The following is a 25,400-nucleotide window of genomic DNA, read 5'->3' on the forward strand; positions in this document are numbered from 1 at the left end:
GTGGGGAGCCATGACTCTCCCCTTTACAGACATGTCCACTTTATCTATCTATCTATATATCTATCTATATATCTAGCTGTGTTGTGTTGACTACAAACAAATCCTTTTCATCACATGACATTATTATTGCAATACATTAAATAACTGATAGAGTGGTTGATACTGAAGTCCCCACCCCTCCCACCAGGTGTGGTTGTGCGTGAGTTGGGGCACTCCCTCCTCCTCCTACCTCATAAAGCGCCTCCTCTCCTCCATCAACTCAGTTTATCCGGAACTCCCACCGGGACCTACCACCGGGACTTAATCGGCTCACTTGTTTCGGATACTGGGACTTGTGTCAGCCATGACTCGGCTCTGTTCGCCTGTGTTCGCGTTGCTTGTGTTTGCGGTGAGTAATCAGACTCTTTGCTGCATGTATTTACCAGCTGGGTTTCTGCTGTTTTACACCAAATTGGTCTTTTGTTTGGTTACCTCTCAGTGTAACCTGACACAATTTATAAAGGTGTCACCTCTAAATAGAAACATCATAGCTGACTGTTTAAAAATAATATTAACTGCTGTGAATGGTCAGAGAAGCGATAAAGCCATTAGCTGTTGTCCTCCTCTGTGCTGAGGCCACTGTCACTCCCAACAGCGCTCTAAAAACACATTTCATTTCACAGACAGGTAGTTCCACATTAGCTGTCCAAAACTCATGTTCAGAAAGAACATTAGGTGTGTTTATTCCGGAACATCACAGGTTAACTTTCGTATGTAGGCTGTGCTGTGCTCGGTGTCACAATCAGAGACATGCCATCTCTCATCCAACTTGACTGTCCTCCTCATCGATCTCACCTCTCAGAGCTTTTCCTGGAGTCGCTGCTCTTTGTTCAATAACTTGTCATATAAACCACAACTTTTAATGTGAAAAGTCTTTCCATAAATGCAAGATATTATTCATTTACATCATTTCATTGGATAGCCTATGGTGTGCAGTCTACTGAAGTTTCCTTATGCTTGTTTACCTTTGCTTTGTATTAAATTGTGATTTTATCATCATTATGAAATGGTCGGCATATTTAAGCCTTTGAAACCTGGGCAAAGTTTTTTCAAACACGGGAAGGAGACAATGACAACTTAAGAGGAACTGAAAATGAGCAAGAAATTAGTAAAAAGTATTAGAAAATTACCTGAAAATTAGTACGACGAAATTGGAAAGTGAAAAGTAGGAAACTTTTTATTTAAATTGGTAAAAAGAAAAGGTGTAAATATAATTATGATCATTCTAAATATAGCTTCCCCTACATTTTGTTCTTGAATTAAATTCTTTTTTTAAAATCGACTAAAATATTCCAATTTGCGACTCATTTCTTGCCAAGTTGCTCATTGCCATTTTTCCTATGCTTTTGATTTAAATCAAACCAATTAGCTCAGAGCTCGAAGGTTTACATACTTGTATAAGGTGTCTGAACGCAGCCCAGGAAAAGTGATGTATTTCCAAGCTTCAAAGGGTTAAAATGGATCATAAAAAATGCACTCTAAATCATTATACTATGGTCAATGATCTTTTGCAGCGTCTCTGTCCCAAATTGATCATGATGTCTTGGACAAGCGCATGGGCAGTGACTAATGCAAACTTTTTCTTTTTAAATTAAACAAAAAAAGCGCCAGTCCAGGAGCATCACTAACAGATCACTCAGCAGAAAATTATTAAAAGTAATACGCAAGTCAATTTGATAGACTTGATTTGTGTCCAAACATGCCATTAGTGAGGAGCTGAGATACCGGACGGAGTTGTCACTGGAGTTTCATCGCTCTGGACGTTCTGACTCCCAAACTAAGTCAGCTGTGATGTGACTGACTGAACACAGTGATATTGCTGATTTAAATCAAGATCTAATTCACATTGATTAGTTTCTTGTTTTCAGTCAATCAAGTTTTATTTACATGGCACCTTTTAAACAAATCAACTGCTATTCAAAGTCCTTTACAGTTTGATTGAAGAAACAAAAACAACATAGGAAATAAGCAAAAATGATCTTAAAAATGGATCATGATAAATAGACACAATTGTGATAGTAAGCCAGACTAAAAAGACATCATTATTTCCAGCTCCTCTCAGATCCTTCAACAGGCTCTTCCAGCAACGTTTTAGTTGTTCTCTGTGGAACAGAGTGTGGAACACAGAGTGGAACAGTGTCCTCTGTGGGGTGTGAGCAGGGAATCAAAACATTAGAGAAACATAATACACAATAGTTATCCAAGTGAGAGAAAGGATAGTTATGACCACAGAGATAACTAAGGTCACATGTGTATTCTTGGTGCTCACTAACTGTCTCGTTCTTGTCATGTACCTGGTGAGTAAGACTTTCTTCTCACTGCTCACCTTGAGAAGTGAGGCCACTCCTTTCTGAGGAAGTTCAGTCTATAATCCTTCTTCTGTCATCCTGACATGCCTGTGCACTGACTGCATAGACGAGGCTTTGGTAAATGGCCTGGGAGTGGCAGGGTGTGTCTGCCTCTCCTCCGTACACAGGCTGCAGTACCTGACCACACAGCACAGGGCTGCGCTGCAACGTACTAACCAGGCTCAAAAGATCACATGTTTTTGTTCAAGTGGTGCAGCAAGTAAGTGCACAGCAGAATTTACATGCCATTCATTTTGGTGAAGGGCTAAGATGCACTTGCTTGCTGCTGACACAAGGCAGGCTTCCATTACAGATTTAACACAATTATGAGATATCTGCGTTTCCATTGAGCGATGCTTTGTGACTTATCTCATGATAATATTCCTAGAAACATGGTAATGCATGTTCAAAACATTAGCAGGTTTATTTCTGTTGCAGCCACCGCACTAGCCGTCATTTCCAATCCAAGGTCATGTAGGGGTGTTATGGAGCGATAATGGAAAGACGAGCCCCTTATACATGGGAGCGGACACGTATGAGGGATTTCTGGAAGGTGAGAGTTCACGATTTCACAGAGGAATTGTGGATTCAAAACTTCCAGATAATCCGCTCAACTTTTGAAGATTTATGTGATGCAATAACAGCTCTTGTAGCTCCTGCTGAATCACGAGGGAGCCAGCTCCTACTGACAAGCACATAGCTATAGCATCATTTTCAAATCCCCTGAAATACCACCTCATGTGAGCGTAAAAAGTTTTTTGCAATAAATGGGAGTCATTTTAAAACTGACATGTTCCCATTAGAACTATTTTATATTTGCAAGTTTAATTTGCACAATTTGAGGGTAAATGGAAACCCGCCTCGTGGCTCTGTCCTCATATGCCATGAGTTTAGTGGGAGGGGACCTGCTGCTGACTGTAAATACAAGCAGCTGAATATGAAAAACAGTCGCGTCAGCCAATTTATTGAGATTACAGATGTGAAGTTGAATTTCTCACTTATGAAGATAGATTTGTATCATTATATGTGTGAGCAGTTTGACAATCCATGTAGTAATGTGTAAAAGATTTGTCAACTAAAATTTTGCTAATGTAAAATACATCTACAAATACAAAAACAAAAACATAAAAAACCTAAATTAATACCTAATATCTATTTGAATGTTAAAGAGATACTCACAAATGTCTTTCATCTATTTGTAAACAAATTAAATGTACTCAGATATATTTTTTAATTTGTGAAATTTGTGGATTTACAGATATGTTTTTTATTGCAAAACCGATTTGTGAGTTATACAGCACAATAGGAAGGATCTATGCAGTGTTTTTGTATGCAGTTTAACTTGTTAAAAAACCACTAAAAATACTGGATCCCATTAAAAAAGATTATTAAGCATTTGAGCAAATTAGCATGACATTTTTGTCGAAAACATGGAAAGAATGCAATAAACACCAAAAAAAAAAAAACCACCCAAAATTTAACAAGAGTAATAAATAACGGCTTTTGGACAGTTTTCCCTGGCTTTAAAAAAAATCTAAATATACTGAATCACACAACATTTTTTGCCAAATTGTTCATTTCTTTTCATCCCATGTTTTCACACCACTTTGCTCAGGGTTCAAAAGTTTAAATACTTGTAAAATGTGTCTGCATGCAGCACAAGTAAAGCCAGAATACCAGAAGTGCAATTATTTCCTCCATGTGCAGTTGGTCCACATTTTAAAAAAAAAATTTGGGGGCATTTTAGCCTTTATTAGATAGGACAGATCAAGAGCATGAAAGGGGGAGAGAGAGGGCAATGCAGAGCACGGCATGCAGCAAAGGCCCACGAGCAGGTGTTCAACCTGAGGCCACTGCCTTCATTCATGGGACGCCTGCTTTATCCACTCAGCTACAGGACACCTTACATATTTTGCACCTTGTTTTTTTTTTTTATTATAGCTACTTGGCCCCTTTTTTTTTTTTTTTTATAAATTGTCTAAGGTTTTTCATATTTTTATATTTGTAATTTTTTTTACTATTGTATTGTTCTTTTACTGCTTATACTGTCATAGCTGCTGAAACAATGTGAATTTCCTCACTGTGGAAAGAAGAAAGGATTACCTTATCTTATCTTTTATCCACCTTCAGACAGGTAGAGCTCTAATCAGCTGGATAAACTAGAAACACCTGTGCGACTTATCAAGGGAACTGAGAATGTTTCATGTTTAAGAGAGGCTCATCATAAAAGTGAAGCACAAATAAGAGACAGGGAGGGGAGTTCTGTTTTTATAAGAATATTTTCAAGATTTAAGTTTGTACATGCTACTAAAAGATTATTGATTAAGAAGCAAAAATATGCATATTTATGAAGGTAAATATGAGCACATTACCTCTGTGTTGGCCTCTCTTCATTGGCTGCCTTGTCAGGTTAGAGCTGACTTCAAGGTGCTCCTGTTAACATAGTAAATGGCATTGCGCCAGCTTATTTGAGTGATCTGATGACCTTTATATGCACCTTCTCGTGCACTTCACTCCTAGGATACTGGTCTTCTGACAGTTCCCAAAGTCAGGAAAAAGACAGTTGGTGAGCGTGCTTTTTCTTTCTGTGCACCAGTAATGTGGAACAGTCTTCCTCAAGACATTAGGCAGGCATGTTCTGTTGAGGTATTTAAAGCAAAGTTTAAGACCCACTTGTTTATTGCTACATATGAATCTTGATGTGTTTTAAATTGTTTATGTGTCTCAATTGTTTAGTCTGTGTGTTAATTGTCTAAACATCTGTTCTAAATTACCTGTACAGCACTTTGATGGAAAGAGCTTTAAAATTATTAATTTAAAATTATTATTATTTTTAATATTGTTATTATTGTTATTATTATTATTATTATTATTTTTTGTGAACCCTCGTTGAGGTGAAACCATGTAGCATTTCTCACTGTTTCTTTATAAGTATTTTTGCTGTACCATAAAAGTCCGTTCTGAAATCATTCTTTCATTCATCGGTATCATCAGCATATAAAACACTAAAAAACTTTCAGGGATTCAATATCCCAGAGATCACTAAGCTAGATACTCAACAGGCTGTGTTGCAAGTAAGCAAGCAAAACTTTATTATGATTGCACATTTGATTCCAGATGGAAGAGTAATGTGTGAGGTACGAGCTGCACAAATTAAAGCTGTCATATGAGCATAAAAGTAAATCCAATCCATTAGAAATAAAAACTTATAAAATAAAAATTAAGCTGAAGAATAAATAAATAAAAGATACAAAAAGGTGAGTTAGACCTGATAAAAAATGTTAAAATTAAATAATAATACTAAAAGTAGGCAATTAAAGAGGATAGTATGTATGAATTGAATTAAATTGAACAAAATAAGAAAAAGTAAGAGAAATACACCAATAAAAGATGATACCACATAAGTAAAACAATTAAGATAAAATAATACATGTACCAATAAACCGGTAAAGGTAAGAAACTGGACCATTTGCTATTAAAATGTTCTGCTCCCTCTGACTCATACAGCTCGTAGCTACAAAACCAAGTTAGTTCCACAAAATACTATTTGTACTGTCTAATTAGAAATAACTGTAATATTTCTAAAGGTGGTCTGGTACGACATTTGACAGTTTTGTTGAGGTTTCTCATTATTCTCTGTGAAGTAATTATGTGTACTGTCTGGTCCAGTTGTATCCTGTGCTGTGATTTATTGATATGCCAAACTTTGGTGAGACAATCTCACATACTTTTCTTTTCATAATTATTTCTTTTATTGAGTGAGCACAGTTTTAAATACAATATAATTTGTTTTCGGTATGTTACATAATCCTTGTTTCAAGAAATCAAATTCCATGATCTAGTTGATCCTGAATACATTCACGTGTGGAGCATAGATCAGTTGGTCAAGTAAGCGTTCATTGTGAAGTCATTCCATATGTTGTGCTGCAGGCTGTTACTGTGGTGATTGCCAACCCTGCAGACACTCAGGTGAGAAGAAAAAGAGAATGGATTATCCCTCCAACACCGCTTGAGGAAAATGTAGACGACACTAAAAAGGAGTGGATTGCCAAGGTAAGTGGCTGATCTCTAATTTACTGTAGTTCTACATAAATACTGTGGAGGAAATGTAAAGGTTGCATGTGTTTTTCTCTGTTTCTCTGGTACAGTGAAATGCTCAGCTGTTCTGCTTTGTGTTTCAGATTCGGTCCGATTTTGAATCAGAGGCTGACATCATATACTCTCTAAAAGGCGTAGGTGCAAGTGAGGAGCCCTACGACGTGTTTAAGGTTGACCCTAAAACCGGATACATTCGTGTGACAAGAGTGCTCGATAGGGAGGAAATTGATACATACAATGTGAGTGATTAATTTAAATTTTTCAAGTCAGTTTTTTTTTTAATTTATAAAGCCCATTATCACAAATCACAATTATCCATGACACATTCTGTTGTACTTTTTTTTTTTTTTTTTTACTTTGATGGCACTTCTTCAGTCATACAATTCACTAATTGGCACTTTTCATATGACATATTGCCATATCTGTCAAGCATTTACTACACATTGACATCAGAGGCTATTTCTGTTTGCAAATGTTTGTGCTAAAACAGTCATTTCTGTTTCAGCTGTTAGGTGTTGCAAAGTACAATGATGGTACAAATGCAGAGAAAGAAATCAAAATACGAATCGAGGTCAAAGATCAAAACGACAACGATCCAGTGTTTGGAGTCATCAAGGCTGGCCAGGTCAACGAGTCCAGTAGTGCAGGTTAGTGTCTCTGCTTTTGCAAACTTATCACAATGATGATGATATGTGATGGTAAGGTAATCCTTCATGACTTAACATAAAAAAACTAAACATAGTGGTTTGTATATGGAAGACTTAATTACATCTTTCTGTGGAGCTGCTAAAAGTCACATACTATATGTGTCATCAGAACACATCTGACTGAAGATAGTAAATTGTACCAACATAAAGATCAATGACTGTTTCTTTTAATGCTGTTTGTATAGGGACGGCAATTATGAAAATAAAAGCAACTGATGCTGATAAAAAAGGGACTCCGCACTCTCAGATCTTCTATAGCATTGTGAATGTGAATCCACCCCATGACTTGTTCTACATGGGCAGAGATGGGACAGTCTTTGTCAAAAGCTCTGCCCTGGACCGAGAGGTACAGTATCACCTACATCCACAGGACTGGTGCCAATACCAGAGAACTGAAATTCTGCATTGCATCAGTGTCTGCTAATCCAATCACCAATCACATTCAGCTGAAAAGTGCCTTTGATGCATTTTGGATGTCAGACAGCTCACGAGCTGGGGTCACTGATTACAGGCAACAAACCCCACCAAACAACAACAAACACATCGGATATGCCAAAGACACCTGTCGCTACCGTACAGTGCCAGAAGTTAACAGTTCTACTTCAACATTCATATGATCTGCTTTAGCTGAAGTTCACCTTCAAGTATCTTTGAAAACACCATTGTCTACAACAGTTTCACCCATTATCTCTGTGCCTGTGGTACTTCCATAGGACATCTTGTAACATGTATGTCTCAAATGTTATACTGTAGCACTTAACAGTACAGTACATCCTGTAGCTTTATAATTTGCCATGATATTCGATTCGTTTTTGAATTTTAAAATTCAGCAAAGTCTTTAGCTCCTGTTCTCACTCTTTATTCAGTGGTTGTGAATCCCATAGCTCCTGAACATGACAGTTGTTATTCGTTTTTTTCCAAGATGCAGCCATATATCAAACGTTCGGCATAGTTCACCTTTCAAAGTTTACGTTTGATTTCTGATTTTCTAATGTTTTCTCATTTCAGAGAGCAGATAAGTATGTTCTGACAGTGCAAGGTCAAGACTTAAACGGCGAACCAGGGGGAAGGGTTGGAACTGGCAGTGTTACCATTAATGTCCTCGATATAAATGACAATGCCCCCACTCTGGAAAAAGAAGAAGTAACTTTCTTTCTCACATTCTTCTACATCAACATGTTACGTTGTATACTGCTGTGAGAAGGGGTTTCACATTTGAATGGTCCCAATGTTTCCTTTGAGGAAAAAAGATGATCACACATTAAAGTCAATGAAGTACTCATTAAAAAAATGCATTGCTTAAACTGAACTGTGTGATGTGTTTTACTTGCAGTATGAGGCCAGCATCATGGAGAACACACAGAATGTGGAGGTGATGCGGATCAAAGCCCAGGACCTGGACCTGCAGGGCACAGCAAACTGGGAAGCTGTGTATGAAATTGTACGTGGCAATGAGGCCGGATACTTTAGCATTATGACAGACTCCAAGACCAACGAGGGCATCCTAATGCTGAACAAGGTACAACAGTTTGAATTTAGAAGAATCATATGTGTCAAAATTACAGTCTATTGTGTGATCAATGTGTTCAGTGCAGTGAGAATGCTCCCTACTAGAGTTGGGTCAGTTTTCAGTTTTGCTGGTCTGGTCCGCTGTATGAACTTAAACCGGTTTAATTCATGCATTTTGTGCATTTTAAATAAAGTCAGCGTGGACAGAGAGCACTGGTGTTACACAATGCTACCTGATAGTTAGACACTCGCTTTCTGTTGGGACATAGTGTCATTTTGTTCCACTGATTGACTGCTGAGTCAAATGGGACACCTGGTAAAATTTGATCCAGTCCAGTGTTTGGCTCAATATCAAATCAGTTTGAAAATTTTCACATTAACCCAACCTCACTCCTTACACACAGAATGACAAAGTAACTTGCACATCATTAAGCAGAAGGTGACGACGTGGGTAGAAGGATTTTTAGTTATGTAAACATGGTTTTATTGATGAAAGTGAACCTGAAACCACATGATGATCACCTGAAGTTTAGGAGTATTAAATCCATTTACCCACACCTTTGGGTCCAACATCACAGAGGTACCCACACACCTAAGGTCTTTCAACAGATTGTCCACAAGAGAAGCACACGTGTTCATTTTGTGGTACTTCTGTTGAGCGATGAAAATGGCTCATCCATGGCACATAACCATAACGTTATGGATGGACATAAAATATAGTGTCTATTGACAATACTATTGTGTTTGTGTTTCTTTTCACAGGCGCTGAATTATGAGGATGTGAGGAAGCTTAATCTAGGACTGTATGTGAGGAACAAAGCTCCACTAATTGTCAATGGAGTCACTCACGCTCATACAGACTCAAACCTAGGCCTATACAAACTCTATCAAATCAAAGTCAATGTGACGGACCAGCGTGAGGGGCCACATTTTGACCCCAAAAGCAAATCTATAACCATCGCAGAGGGAGGCAGCTTCAGCTCTAAGGAGGTTATTGGCGTCTACCGGGCAATCGATCAAGACACCGGGAAAGCAGCTGAGAATGTTAGGTGGGTGCATACAATAACACATATACATGGAAGCTTCTGCAGTTAAAACTTCGATGTCATTTTAATTTTGTACACATTGGTAATAACTAACACATCCTATCTCTGCTGTAGGTATGTCAAGGGCTGGGACCCTGACAACTGGCTGTACATTGACCCAAAAACAGCTGAGATCAGACTGAACAAGGAACCAGACAGAGAATCTTCATTCCTGGTCAATGGGACATATAAAGCTGAAGTCATTTGCATCACAGAAGGTACACTTTTTCACTGTGATTCGATTACAGCTTCAGATGTTTCATATGTAGTAGTATTTTTCGCGAAAAGTAGCAGTGGATAGGACAAATTAAAATGGACACAAAAGAAATGCTGAATGATGTGTTTGTTTTTTTTTCCAACACAGATATGCCTACTAAAACAGCCACTGGCACAGTACTCATCGAGGTGAAAGATTTGAATGACCAATGCCCCACCCTGACCAGTAGCATCCAGACTGCGTGCATTCCGAAAGATTCTGTTATTGTGACCGCTAAAGATGAGGATGCATTCCCACACGGACCTCCTTTTGAATTTACCATCATCCCAGAGGGCACTCAGGGCAAATGGCATTTTGAGCATTACAATGGTAAGGGGACACTGACAACTATTTCTCAGTTATGTAATTAATAGATAAAAACATGTTTTTTTTTTAAATGTAAAATTAAAAATTGCTCACGGTCTGTCTTGATTGGGGTCTTTGTTTTACAACTATGTGTTTTCAAAGTGAAAATGTTTAAAATTCTACACACAAGTTGCGTTAAGCTTCACAAATGACAGGTTATAACCTCGAGATCAGCACTAAGCTTGTTTTGACTAAGATAACATGCATCGTAGACCAGTTGTCTACCAGAATGTCTGAAACTTAGTTTCTCCATCTTGAATGTGGAAAAGCCAAATTTAAATTTCAGTCTTCAATTCAGAATACTGTAAACTTTAGAGGAAAGTATACTGGCATACTAAACTTTTCAAATGTTTGTCTTATTGCCTATAGACACTGCAGCTATCCTGAGGAGCAACGAGAAGAACTTGTGGCCTGGTATCTATGAAGTGACTTTAGAGGTAAAGGACCAGCAGGGAGTGGCCTGTCCAGAACCACAGAAAGTGACAGTCCACGTTTGTACCTGTGAGGAAGGGGTGACGTGTAGAACACGAAAGATTCCTCAATCAGAGTTAGGACCTGCAGCCATCGGACTGCTATTTCTGGGCCTGCTGCTGTTAGCACGTAAGTATGATGTGATGCTTAATCTGATGAAGGGTCATGTGATCAAACACTTCGACTGTGCTCAAGATAAGCCCAAGACTGGCTGAGTTGAGTTTCTGACTAGTGTTGGCCATAGATATTTGTATGAGTAACCACATATATGTCAAGTCCGTCCATCCATCCACCAACCAACCAACCAAAAAAAACTTTGTTCTTCGTGTTGTTTCTACAGTCCTTCTTCTGGCGCTGCTATTCTGCCAATGTGGGGGAGATGGGGGTCTGCCAGGGGACTTTGCTAAGATGCCTTTTGAAACCAAATCACACCTCATTAACTACCACACTGAGGGACAGGGAGAGAACACGGTAAAACATATTTACCTCTATTGAGATAATGTCTGCTTGAAAGTTGCAGTTAGTGATATTTGACCTCTAGGTAGCAGATTAACTGTTGACTCTGTGCTCACATTTGGATCATTGACTTTTCATAGGCTGTACCACTACTGATCTTGCCAACAACGGATGAAGAATCTGGTGGTAAAAAAGACATCCCAGCATTGCCACTCCCGGGGTTCAAAGATACCCTGGACTTTCCTTCCATCGACAGGACAGATGAGATCATCTATTCTGATTTTGCACATGGCCACAGCAAAGAGAGATGGGATGTGAATCAGCATATCAGAGGTGGTGGAATATTTGATGGCATGGCTCTGTCAGACCACTTCCTGGGACAATACTACAGTCAGGTAAGGAATCATTTTAATATTTCTACAAATTACTTTCTGTAACCCATATTACGATTTTGTCATTATAGGTGACACTATCAAATTCATTAAAAGTTAACCCCTTGAAACCTGAGCAAATTGTTTTGATTTCTTTCCAAAACATATGGGGAAGGCAAGATGCTGCTTGACAAAACTATTGGCCCACAAGCTAGCAAAAAAATTGTAAAAGAGTTACAAGAAAATTACCAGAAAAAGCCAAAAAAAAACCAAAAAAACACTGACCTATAAAATTACCTAGAAAGAGTGCTGAAAATAAAAAAGAATATGTATCCAATCATATCATATATTTTATCATATTTTTTACTTCAACATAATTTTAAAAATAAAATAATTGTAATTATAAAGAATAGATTCTGTGGACACTTTTTCCTTAATTTTTTTATATTGTTTTCACATAATCCTCCCCTCTTTTTTTAAAAACACACATTTTTTCCTCTTTTTCCCCATTATTCTGAAAGAAATCAAACCACTTGCTCAGTTTTCAAAGGCCATATAGCTTAAAGAGGTGTCTGAATGCAGAACATGAAAACTGATGTCGATCCGGGTTTCAGAGGGTTAAATCATGCCAAAATTTCTCCAAAGGTCGAATGTAAAAAAAAAAAGTTAACCTCGATTATTTTCCTTTTTCTATTTCAACAGAAGGTGAACAGTGTAAGCGAAAACCTTGGAGTGAGGGACGGTCTTTTGGTTTACGACTACGAAGGCCAGAGCTCCCCTGTTGGCTCAGTGGGCTGCTGCAGCCTCCTGGAGGCTGACAACGACCTGCAGTTCCTTGATGACCTTGGGCCAAAGTTCAAGACCCTGGCTGAGGTGTGTGGAGGCAAGAGAATCCCAACTGAGGTCAAACCCCAGTTCACTCCACTGCCCAGCACCTCCATCAACACTCAGACCTCAGTATCAAGTCTGATGACTACCCAACAGCTGCCTCCTCTGCCCAAGCTGCAGCCGAGCATTCCTGAGACTGTGGTCAGGGAGACATCTGAGTGTTCTCAGGTGGTGAAGGAAAGCACGGCCACAGTGAGGGAAGGGATGACCACGGTGAAGGAAGGGATGGCAAATTCAGGCCAGGTGCTCCTGTTACAGCCACCGCAGCAGCAGCAGCAGCCTGTCTACTACACCACCGCCCCTGTGCTGCAGCCAGTGCAGTATGTAGTGCAACCACAGGTTCAGAACACATTGCTGCTGGCTGAGTCACCAGCCACCAACCTGCAGGGCATGGTACTGGTTAATGGCACCCAGACTGGACCTGCCCAAAGCGTGGTTGTTCAGGGGCAGACAGTGATGTCCAGCGGACAAGCCAAGGGCCCAAACATAGTGCTGGTGGAGGGGAGCCAAGTCCAGGGGGGTAGTGCCAACCTGATCCAAACTGGCAACCTCCCTGGCTCCCAGACCATGATGGTGGTGGAGGGGAAGGTCCCTGTGGGGTCAGTGAAAGTCCTAGGTGGGAGCCAGACCTCTGTCGTGCAGGGGAGCGCTCTGCAACAAGGAGGGTCTCAGAGGGTCCTGGTGGTCGGCGGGCCAACAGGCAATGGAGGGCAGCTATTCCAGCAGGCAGGAGGTCTTTCCCAGAAAAACAGCCTCTCTGGCTTTCAAAAAGTCTTCCACAACAAGGGCAGCACATCTCAGGGCAACTTGGAGGGTTCCTCTATGACCACAGTGACCCCCACTTACCAAAAGGTGGTGGTGCAGGAGACGAGAGAGATCGTCAAATGAGAGACTGTCAGGACAAGAGAGCACCTTTCAAATAAGACTGTTCCTCTGGCCTGGTCCAGCTGGTGATGGGTTGCTTGTGGGACTCAACTAATGCAAGACAGCTAATGGAGAGAGGGCAGGCTCCCCATATTCCCTCTTAAAACAAACAATTCAAAAAAGAGTTTGCCAATCCCAAAGGAGCAGTTCCCCTTAAAACAGAGCCCTACCAAAGATCTGGGGCGATCCGAAGCAGAGGTCAACAATCCAGACAGGGAAATAAAAAAATAAAATGTAAATAATAAAGTGAAATAATAATAATAGCAAGCTGACCCTCCAGAACTATCCCAGCAGACGTATTTAATGACTTCAGTTTAATCACTTCAAGCTTGAGCAAGTACTGCAGCACTACTATCTCCAGACTCACCGCCTTTTTTTCCTTTTTTCTTCACCTCTTTCTGCAGCGACACAGATTGTACACAAAGAATCATGTTCTCTATACATCTATTACATCCTCGTGTTATGTTTTATGTTGTCTCTTACCTGTTGCCTTGTCTGTTAAGTGTGTATGATGTTTTTATACAAATAAAAAAAGAGATGTAAAAACTAATAGGTCAAAATCGTTCTCTAAAAATGAACGTTTGCTGTGTTTTGACATATCCTTAATAAAACTCAAATGAAACCATCCTTCATTTTCTTTTTTTTTTTTTTTAATATTTCTCAGGTAGAAATTAGTTTGACAGCTCCAGGGAAGAATTTACAGCTTCACTTCCTGCATAAAACATGCATATCTCAGCAAGAGAAAGTCAATTTCATTGCTCAGGTGTCAGAGAGCCAAATCGCTTGTGAAATGCAGCACAAAAAAATATGTTGATTCAGGTTTTAAACCATTGAACTAGGCAGGCCTATGTAGCAATACAGCCATACATGCACTTCCCAAACATTTGCAGATAAGTCAACTGCTGACGCCTGCTAACTCTACTTGCTCGCAAGACATTCCTGCCACCATTAGCTGGCTGCACATGCCAAACAGACGAGGCTGTACGCATGGATACTTTGCATAACGAGTCTGTGCCTCATTTTGGGGGATAGAATCCATGGATCCTGCAGAAGGCAGTGCAGTTTAATGTGTTGGATTATAATTTGACATGTTTGTTTGCCTTTATTTTTTATTTTTTATATATACAGTGCTGTGAAAGAAGTATTTGCCCCCTTACCGATTTCTTACTTTTTTGCATCTTTGTCACTCTTAGCCATATCAGATCAAGCAAACTTAAATATAAGTTTATAAGATAACTCACAAGTAAACACAAAATGCAGTTTTAAGTGCCAAATCTTTTTTTATTAAGGGAAAAAAAGCCATCTGAACCTACATGGCCCATGTGAAAAAGTAATTGCCCCCTGCACCTAATGACTGGTTGAACCACCCTTAGCAGCAACAACTGCAGTCAAGCGTTTGCGATAACTGGCAATGAGTCTTTCACATCACTGTGGAGGAATTTTGGCCCACTCTTTTTTGCAGAATTGTTTTAAATCAGCCACATTGGAGGGTTTCCGAGCATGAACAGACTTTTTAAGGTCAGGCCACAGCATCTCAATTGAGTTCAGGTCTGGACTTTGACTAGGCCACTCCAAAACCCTCATTTTGTTTTTTTAAGCCATTCAGAAGTGGACTTGCTGGTTTGCTTTGGATCATTGTCCTGCTGCAGAACCCAAGTGCGCTTCAGCTTGAGGTCACAAACTGTTGGCCGGACATTCTCCTTCAGGATTTGTTGACAGAGAGCAGAGTTCATGGTTCCTTCAATCACAGCAAGTCGTTCAGGTGCTGAAGCAGCAAAGCAGCCCCAAACCATCACACTACCACCACCATGTTTCACTGCTGGCATGATGTTCTTTTTATCAAATGCTGTGTTCATTTTATGCTGGATCTAACAGGATGCACTCTTTCCAAGAAGTTCAACTTTTGTTTCATCAGTCCACAGAATATTTTCCCAAAAGCTTTGGGGATCATCACGATGTTTTTTGTCAAAAGTGAGATGAGCCTTTATGTTTTTTTTTATCAGCAGTGGCTTTCGCCTTGGAACTCTGCCATGCATGCCATTTTTTCCTAGTCTCTTTCATATGGTTGAGGCATGAACACTGACCTTGACTGAAGCAAGTGAGGCCTGCAGTTGTTTAGATGTTGTTCTGGGTTCCTTTGTGACCTCTTGGATCAGTCGTCGCTGTGCTCTTGGGGTAATTTTTGTAGGCCGTCCACTCCTGGGAAGGTTCACCACTGTACCGTGCTTTCTCCATTTGTGGATAATGGCTCTCACCGTGGTTCGCTGGAGTCCCAAAGATTTAGAAATGGCTTTGTAACCTTTTCCAGACTGAGACGTGTCAATTTCTTTTCTTCTGATCTGCTCCTGAATTTCTTTGGATTGCGGCATGATGTCTTGGGTTCAACATGGCCGACTTCACCGTCAGACATGTTCCATTTAAGTGATCTCTTGATTTGAAAGGTCTGGCAGCATTCAGACTGGGGTGTGGCTATGAAATTGAACTCAGCTTTCCAAAATAATATGATTAATCACAATTACCTCATCATTTAACATGGGGGGCAACTACTTTTTCACACAGGATCATGTAGGTTTGGATAGTATTTTTCTCTTAACAAATAAAATCATCACAGAAAAACTGCATTTTATGTTTACTTGGGTTATCTTTGTTTAATATTTAAATTGTTTGATGATCTGAAACAGTTGAGTGTGACATACATGAAAAAAAGTAAGAAATCAGGAAAGGGGCAAATACATTTTCACAGCACTGTATATTATGTCATGTCCCGTCAGTCTGACTCTGTCCAAGTCGATCAGTAAAACAACAAACCGGCCAGACATGGCTTATGTGGGCATCTGTACAGGTGTAGATATCTGCATGGTAATTCAGTCAAATATGTATACTGGCTTTAATCAGCGCGTATTGTTAGGATAAGTGATCTTTAAGCTGAGATTTAGCTAGTGACCACGATCTGATGCTTCTGTAACAATGACAGTGAATATTCACAAATGCTATTGAGTGAAAGCCTGAGTTAACCCACTGCACATGAGCTTTTTTGCATTTTCAGGTTTCTCTCCTGATGTGTCAGTGTGTTTTCTTCCTCCAAAAGGGGGCACAGCCTTAGCAATGACATGATGCTGGTCAGGTCTGAGTGTATCAGTGACGTTTTAACTGTCCCACAGTGCAGCATAAATATTAAATGAGAAAAAGAATTCATATTTTATGTGATGTTAGACAGGTTTGTTTTTTTATAACATATTTTAAATAGCAGCAAAAACAGCTGATATTCAAAACTAATATACAAAGATGATTTATTCAAAAGTGTACAAAGATCTGTTAGATGAATGAAAGGGGATAAAGAGATGTGATGATTTAACAGTAACAGTTTGAAAGTATGTTCACATGGTTGTGCCTTCTTTTTAGAAGTGAGTGGAGGGAGACTGTTGGTACTGGAAGAAACTCCTCCACAGCTGTGGTCCCTCACTGTAAACCTCAATCATCTGGTAAAGTGAGCATCCCAAACTGCAGCTGTGGTCATAGTCAGCAGACTCTGAGTGAAGTGCTAATATCTCAGTTGGTCCTTTTGGAGGCAAAGCTGCTTTTCGGAGTTTCAGTTGTGCTGGGTGGCTTGCTGCATGATGACTGAACACAGACTCAACATCTGCAAGTACTCATTGGCTCCGTCTGACAGGCACTTACCCACCACCTGGAACAAAAACACAAACAGGCTCTGTAATGTGTCAGTCCATTTACTTCTTCATGACATCAGAAGCTGGGTTTACATGCACACTTTTTCTCAATCTGATTGAAATAATCTGATTTAAGATTATGGGTTTACTATTTAAATATGGGATGTCCTCTAATACAATATGGTGTGTCGAGGTGTGCCCAAAAGGGCCAGTTCCAACCGACAAGTGCACAGCCACCGCATCATGTAACCTAAAACGTGAAAAAAGTGTTTCCTTTGCAGTTTTGCAAAATATGGCTTTTTTGAAATCAACTGAAACACCACCTCATGCGAGCGTAGGACGTGTTTTGTGATTTTGTGAAATTGACGTGTTTTCAAAAGGCGTATTTTACATTTGCAATTTCAATTTGCGCAATTTGATTGTTATTGGAAACCCACCTATTGACCATGAGACACACAAACCTGACACTTTTCACGCATTCTCATGTCACAAGTGCATTTTCTTGCAGTAAAAAAAATTTACATTGCATAACTTCTGACACCAGCACAGCGCCCTCTCCTCTTGTGCACCAGTGTAGGAGTTACTATGGTTACCAGGCTGCTTGAGCCTTATCCCCACCCCAAGCAAAATTTATGCCATGTGCATGAACACAGCCAAAATTATCTAAGAATGAAAGAATGAAAAGCAAGTAAAATGCACGTCACAGTCCCTCAGGGTAATAAAAGAGTAATAGTCCTATTTTTCATCACTGCAGTTCCAACAGGACGACCAGCGCTACATCACATCACTTACCGCCATCTTCTCTGTGATGGCTGACTTCTGCTTGTCACTCAGGTCCTGTTCTATGATCGAGTCGTGAAGCTGACTCAGGATCTGTGAGGCCGCATAGCCTTCATCCACCATGTTCTGACAGAGGAGACATTGGACATGTGAGAATGTTACACACATGCAGTGAGGGAGAGCTGACACATGACACATTCACTGCATACATACAGGCTTCCAAGCTTAAGGCAAGTTAGATTCAAAAGTTTTTTAATGACACTAAGACCAATTTTCTAATAACCAAAATTAAACAAGGACAATTTCATTTCACCAAAATGTTTATTCTAACAAAACTTTTTTGTTCAGTGAAAAAGTTAGATTATCTATGTCAAATGTTGGAAAAATAACTCTTTTTAGAGTGGCGACCATGAAAGGCAATGAACATATTGTATTATCAAAAAGGTATCTATTTAGTTTAACAACACAAGTGCGAAATATTTGGCATTTCTGGCCTGTTTTGTACCTACAGTCTGGCTTGAATGGAAAACAACAAAAAAAAGCCTGTCACACAAAAGTACTGCAAAGGTAGGGCACCAACACAGGGACAGAGCGGTGGCGTGTCAGAACACCTACCCTGACTGCAATCTCTAGTCTCTCAAATGTCCCTGTGAAGCAGATCTGGAGCAAGTTTTCAATCCTCTTGTCAGGAATCACCTACAGTATGAAAGAGAGGGACATGACTGGCGAGGAAATTTCAAGTGTGCAGGACATTTTCAGTCCATTTAATGAGCCATCAGTTCCTTCAGTTTCCCTTATGACATGAAGAAGTTGGTCTCACCCCAGCTATCTCGATCACGGCGTGCTCTGTGATCTCTTTGTCGACGTTGAGGCGCGCAGCACTCTGCAGGAAGGTTATGGCTTTGCGCAGGTCTCCCTCAGACACCCTCACCAGTGCTGCTATACTCTAAGATGAGCAGAAACGGTCACACCATTATTACACACGCTGTACAGTGAAGGCAGTTCTTTGTCAGACCTGAAGTCCAAAAAGGGTCTTAAACTCTCACTAATTTGCATGAAGTTTGGGTTAGTTTAAATGGAAGTATATCTGATCTAAGTGTAAGTTTACAGCCCCTTCTACTAATGTGCACAGTTTTACACAGCAGTGTCATTATATTCATAATTGTATTCATGTTACTATCCTTCTTCATCAATACAACTATTTGAATATGTGCTTTTAAAATGGAGCATTACTGTAAATGGGATTCAGTAGAAAAAGAAGGGCTAGGTAACGAAACCCTGTGGTAAACAGGCCCCAAGGCTAAATTATTAAAGACCGTAGTATTCATGAGCTCTAATGCTACCGGTTCTTTTATCTGTGCTTTTAAAAGTCTTAGTGTAATTTAATATAGCGCTTCAGTCTCTCCCCTGCTGTCTCTTCTACACACACAGACCACACAGCACACACAGGACGCGGAGTTAAGTCAGTGAACAGCAGAGCAGGGAGGCCACGAGGGAAACAAAGTGAAGATTACTTGGGTTGACAGACACAACCCTTCTCCAGTAAAAAAGTCAATACTTTACAAAAACACGTGTTCAACAGTTAAAAACATGGAGAGTGACACTTCAATTTGAGTCTTTCATCCACCGCCGTTATGTTTACAATCACAGATCAGCTAATAGCTAAATGTTACAAACAAAATCCAACACTAGCTGTCTGCATGTAACTGTTTCGTTTGACTTATTATGTCACAAATCTTAAAATTTGGCAAATATTAGTAAAATTTTAGCTGGTGGCTGAGGCAAATAGCCCCTCCTCCCTCTGCCGGCCGTAACATACCTGCAGGAAGTGGATCACCTCAGCAGCAGAGGGAGCAGCTCAGAGAACAGGAGGACTCATACTGACTCACGTCTGTATTCTTCGCTCTTTCTTACTTCATCACTTCTCTCAGTATTTTGATGTCAGGATTATGATTTCTTTTATTTACGTTTGGGATTTGTTTCCAGTGAGATATGAGGTTTAGATAGTGACTTTGCTGTGGTAAACATTTCTGCTGCTGCTCTAGAAGCCACATTTATAACATTAAAAACATTCATTTGTAATCATGTTGTGATTTCTCCAAAATATTATTAAAAAGCAATTATTTAGTTATAAAAAACAATCAATAACAGTACTGTTAAGCACTGAAGCAATGGAGAGTATTGATAGGAGTAGAAGTATGGGTAAAATCCAAACAATACCCATTCCTAATGAAAAAGCAAGGCGATGCATCATAATCTTTCTCTTTTACCTCTTTGGTGTACTTGAGGTTCTCCTTGTCACAGATCTCCAGCAGGCGCTCCTCTTGGATCTGATTGGCTAAAGGTTTAAAGCGAAATTTGGAACATCTGGAGGTCAAAGGCTCAATAATCCTGGAAGACACACGGACACACAGCAGGTTCAGGATCTGTCACATGCAGAGTGTGGGTGCGTGGATGTTTGTGAAGAGTCAGCTGACCTGCTGATGTAGTTACAGATGAGGCAGAAGCGGGTAGTGCGGGACTCCTTCTCCATGGTCCGCCTCAGAGCGGCCTGGGCTGGTGCCGTCATGGAGTCCGCCTCGTCCAGGATGATGATCTTAAACGGAGGACACGGCTTCCCACTACAAACACAGAAAAGCACAGCTGCTCAAAGTCTCAGCAGGAGTTTAGAATCTACTGAGGAGGATACATCTGAAAACATTCATCCCAACACATTGAGGGAAGTTCACACAGAGTATGCAATCAATTCTGACTCACTCTGGGCGAGTCCCAGCCACGGTGAGCTGGGCAAAGTTTTTGACCTTCTCTCTGACGACCTGGATACCGCGTTCATCAGAGGCGTTGAGCTCCAGCACTCTCTGTCTGTACAGCTCTGGACTGGAGGACACACAACATGTGTTTGATCAAATGACAGGACTTTCTGGAGGTGCAAATATCTGCCTCTTGCACACGATACCAGTTCACTCACCCATAAAGTTCTCTTGCAGCAGCTAAGATGGTGGAGGTCTTTCCTGTTCCAGGAGGGCCATAAAAGAGAAGGTTGGGAAGCTGCAATAAGACAAAACCAGGAGTGAGACGTTGCTTTCCTGGCTTTGGAGGATGACACAGAAAAGCCTCATTCCCACTGCACAACAAAAAACCTGCTTACACCCGATAACATCTGGCTTTTTGATGCAATGGGAATGCGTATGATTGCCATTCACACCTGAAAATATTCCAAATTAAACTATATATTTGTTAGCTATTTTTAAAGACTTTGGCTCTGTGTGCAAGCTGTTGAGGATCCAGGCTGGCTGGGATGTTGTTCTCGATGTGCGGCTGAAGCAGTGTCTTGAAGCAGTGTCACCATCAGAATGATGCTGTCTTAAAACATTCAAGAACACTCTTCTGTGACAGTAGCAGGTTAAAAATGTAAGTGATGACATTAACTAGCTGCTAGACATTTTTGGGACGCAGTTGGGGATATTATCAGGCCCAGCAGCTTTCCTTATTATCACTCTCATCAGGGTGTTTCTAACATCTGACAGTGGTGGAGCGCAGATGACAGCTGACTCTTAAAAGGCTGTTGTTTAGACAAGAACAGCCATTCAAAAAATGGACTATTATAAAAAAAATCTGCATATATAAAAACATTGTAAAAATGGTCCTCATGTGCACAGATCTACAACAACTGAAAACACTGTAGTATGCATATCAGACCAATAGTTGGTGGTGTAACATTGTAATGACACACCATAGAAGAAGACCACACGGATGCGCATCACCAGTTTACACGGCAACAGAGGGGGTGGCGTTTTCAAAAGGTTACACTCTGGAAAGTTTAATGTTTCATGAAAGAACCGTTGACATGTAAACAGCCCCTCAGTTGAGGAGATCGAAGTGGGCTTAAAATGTGTTAAGATAATGTGGCATCGTAATGCTAGTGCTTTGTAGCCTGTGATATTCCCGATGGCCCGCCACATTTCTTTGGTGCTGTTGGTGTTGAGGTCCAGACTATCCTGATGCCTCCTTGATGCAAGCTGTCAGTCCTTAGTGTGTGCTTCTTTTTCGAAAGGCAAGGTGACACCGTCCTTATCCATTCTTATCATTTACACATTGGACTGGTGTAAAATCAACCCATCACACAACACAGTGGCCATCATCAAGGCCGTCATAATATACTAATACTTACATCTGCTCCTTCCAGAGACTTCTTCAGCACAGCTACCACCTCCTCCTGAAAGGCCACCTCATCAACACACTTTGGCCTGCTGGGATATGCAAAGATAAAGCCTGTTAGTATGTACTTAGCATGTTGGCTCTCTATTCAATTATTCACATTCATATAGCTCTGCAAGCCTTCATCACCAGCACATGTTATATGCACTCACTAACAACTTCATTAGGTACATCTCTCAAGTACTGCAATCCAATACACCGTTCCTGCCATAACATCCATCTTTAGAAAGATGTTTTTGGTGACGTTGTGTAAAATTGTGTAAATTCCACTATGTTTATTACTGAGGTCATAGCTGAGGATGTATTACTGGACGACATTATATGAGATGTGTTTCTATGGTGTCCCTCCCATTTGCATACAGGGACTGGGCTGATTGTTAGAAATACCAAACTATAACCCAAAGCAGCACCACTCCTCACTAACTATGATCTCAATGCTACACCATTTGAATAACCAGTATATGCAGTTTCAACAAAACTGCAAATTACAGGAATCATGAAAGTCATTTAAATGGCAGAGCAACTGAGTTGGATAGCGGTGTTTCCTCTACTACTGAATGATGAGAAATGATGAATTTAATTCATTCGTTTTCTAATGACAAATGAAAATATAGATATAAGAGAGTAGCCTTTCTATTTAAGGTTGAAACAGTGTCCCTTAGTCATGTATAGTTCATGTATTGTATTTCAGAATGTTGCAGTGTTATTGCCGTATAAAAAGTTGTTTATTAGAGCGCACCATTTGACTGGCCACCGATCACTATGGGCTGACATTGGCTGCAATATTTTGATTGATGATCTCTATAAAGGCTGATCATTGTAGCCATCAGATTATGCAAAACACATGAGATGATTTCTAATTTCACAAAATATTGTCTGACTGGTTGGCGAAAGGAGTGTGTTTGTCAGAGACAGAGAAAGAGAGCGAGAGAGAAAGAGAAAATGTATGTGTCATAATAGTGTAGGTCAGACGCTGCAGCGTGTCCGAGTTTGTGTGCAAAATCCTATTTTGATGCAAAGAAGCAAAATGACAAGTGGCTCCAGCTGCTCTATTTTTCCATATTTCAATGTGATATACAGCACGTTATCAGAGTATGCATGGTTGCATGTAAACGGGAGAATTAGTAAAGTATTCCTTTCCATGAACCATGTAAACAGCTTGAAAGGAAAATTGTCTTTTTCGTAATTCATAAACATACTCAGAAATTAAAAATTGTTAATCATAGTTAGTTTGCTATTTATGATTCTTCTGTAACAAGTACTTGTAATTTGGGTGGATTCAGGCCACAGAAGCAGTGCAGTACCATCCATCTCTGCAGTTTACACTTACTATTTTTCTACCCAGGGAATAGCCTTGGCCTTCTTCTCTGAGCTAGGTCCTGCTGCTGCCTTGTCTTTCTGAGGTCTCGTACTCTGAACAGTCGCTCCTTTCAAGAAGGCCTGCATGACTCCTCCTGAGTTTGATGACAGCAGCAGAAACAACATGCAGATGCACAAAAAGAGACACACACATCCGAGAAATATGTTGTATCACAAAGCTTCTCTTGGATAAAAGATACACTACATCTCTAAAATCTGATGGATGATGATTACTTAGAATGGTCAGCCTCAGTCCACTGTATCACCAGGGACTAAACTATACCCAGCATGCTCTCACTAGCCTCATGTGCAATTATTGCAGACTTCTGGGACTTGTTTTTGAACTTTTAGTATACATGAGGTGCCAGAGTGAAAAGAACAACATGAAAACAGAGCTTGCTTATCAAAAAAAAAAAATGCCAGTGGAGGATCCCCCAAAGCCGCCGACAAAAGTCCGAGCTAAGACCCTAATGTCCTAAAATCCTATAAATATCCTGAAATGTTATGAATGTCCTAAAATCAGTCATTTCGCCCCTATTTATGTGGTTGATACCGAGGTAACGGTCTTAGGTCACTTGCTCTGAAATGTGTATCCATGTCAGTTGTTAAAAGAATGAAAATCAAAATTAATAGTTTGTCAACCAAGTTTGGCAGTCCTAACATAAGCCCTTCACACAGAGGACGAATACTGAAACGTCATTATGTGGCCGGCCGTGATCGTTTATCGTTAAAATTAAAATCATTTACATGTATACAACTTGAATTGTCACAACAGAATAAAGTGGAGCGAACATTAGCCATAATGGTAGCGAAGGCATAAGTGCACGTTAGCTTGCTACGGTAGTTTCAGTATTGGCATTCTGTTAGCTGTTGATTCTGCAGATGAACACATCGCACTTACTGTATTTATTAACAGCTGTTCACACCAACTCTGACCGCAGTATCCACAAGCCGGAGTTTCTGCGTACCACGGCCTAACAATGATATTGATTGTGATAAATGCCTGCCTCCGCCTTGTGCAGAGTACGGTTGTCGACATGTATAGCAGTGGAGCCTTCCCGCTCGCGATTCTTCTTTCCTCTGATGGTGAAGACAAGACCCACCCTCCTCTGCCTCACTCTGCCTCTGATTGGCTTACCCTGATATCCAACGACGAAGGCGACGACTGCTAACCAATCAGAGAGAGAACAAAGCAGGTCATGCCTCCGTGAAAAAAACCGCTTCCCGCTCAGCGACAATAACTTCCGCCGACGACACGTGATGACTTTCAATCAGATGCAACGGATGCTGAGTTGTTCCCGCCCCCTCCTTTACACACTTACGTCTTATAATACATCCGCGATTTACGTCCATGCTCCTCCCATCCTTTCTTTGCGTTTTGCGCCTCTCTTGTTCCCACCTCCTCTCATCTCCTCTCATCTTATCTCCTCTCTGCCCTATAATCCCACCATCCCGTTTGGTCTGTGTTATATTACAAATCGTTGGATTGTATATTGATAGTTTTTTCCCCCACCTGATATTCATTATTCATTATTAATTAGGAATTTACAAAAAGCAAATTCACTACTACCAGAGTCAAAAATATTACACATATGAGCACAGTTACTCATTTAACCCTTTGAAACTTGGATCAGCATCAGTTTTATATACTGTGTTCACACACCTTTCACAAGCAATTACAGATTTTAAAAATGAGCACATTGGTGTGATTTTATTTTTTAAAACAAGGCAATTAAACACTTGGCATAAAATGTCCTGCAAATTGCAAGAAATGATTAAAATGTGACAACAAATTATTTAAAAAATGAAAAAAACCAACATTTTGTTTCTAAAACAAAAAACAAAAAAACCCCAGAG

The 25,400-nt window shown here is 40.2% G+C and overlaps 2 protein-coding genes across 2 annotated transcripts; one reads left to right on the forward strand and one right to left on the reverse strand.

Annotated features, from left to right (window-relative positions):
- Positions 1-276: 276 nt before the first annotated feature.
- Positions 277-14,145, forward strand: LOC121962585 (desmoglein-3-like). The gene is made up of 14 exons (XM_042512815.1): positions 277-388; positions 6,318-6,440; positions 6,569-6,724; positions 6,991-7,132; positions 7,378-7,538; positions 8,201-8,335; positions 8,526-8,711; positions 9,464-9,750; positions 9,862-10,004; positions 10,151-10,372; positions 10,778-11,008; positions 11,220-11,350; positions 11,476-11,730; positions 12,409-14,145. Exons 1-14 carry the CDS (start codon positions 344-346, stop codon positions 13,480-13,482), a joined length of 3,291 nt encoding a protein of 1,096 aa, XP_042368749.1. The 5' UTR covers positions 277-343; the 3' UTR covers positions 13,483-14,145.
- A 1,994-nt stretch (positions 14,146-16,139) lies between these two features.
- rfc4 (replication factor C (activator 1) 4) lies at positions 16,140-24,594 on the reverse strand. Its single transcript, XM_042512935.1, has 11 exons — positions 24,445-24,594; positions 23,515-23,638; positions 22,138-22,216; positions 20,935-21,014; positions 20,724-20,843; positions 20,444-20,587; positions 20,237-20,357; positions 18,787-18,912; positions 18,582-18,662; positions 17,979-18,092; positions 16,140-17,203 (listed from the first exon to the last, which is right to left on the reverse strand). The coding sequence occupies exons 2-11, from the start codon at positions 23,628-23,630 to the stop codon at positions 17,108-17,110; spliced, it is 1,077 nt and encodes a 358-aa protein (XP_042368869.1). The 5' UTR covers positions 23,631-23,638; positions 24,445-24,594; the 3' UTR covers positions 16,140-17,107.
- Between the last annotated feature and the right edge of the window lie 806 nt (positions 24,595-25,400).

Source organism: Plectropomus leopardus, chromosome 3 (genome assembly GCF_008729295.1).
Source record: "Plectropomus leopardus isolate mb chromosome 3, YSFRI_Pleo_2.0, whole genome shotgun sequence".
NCBI lineage: Eukaryota > Metazoa > Chordata > Actinopteri > Perciformes > Serranidae > Plectropomus > Plectropomus leopardus.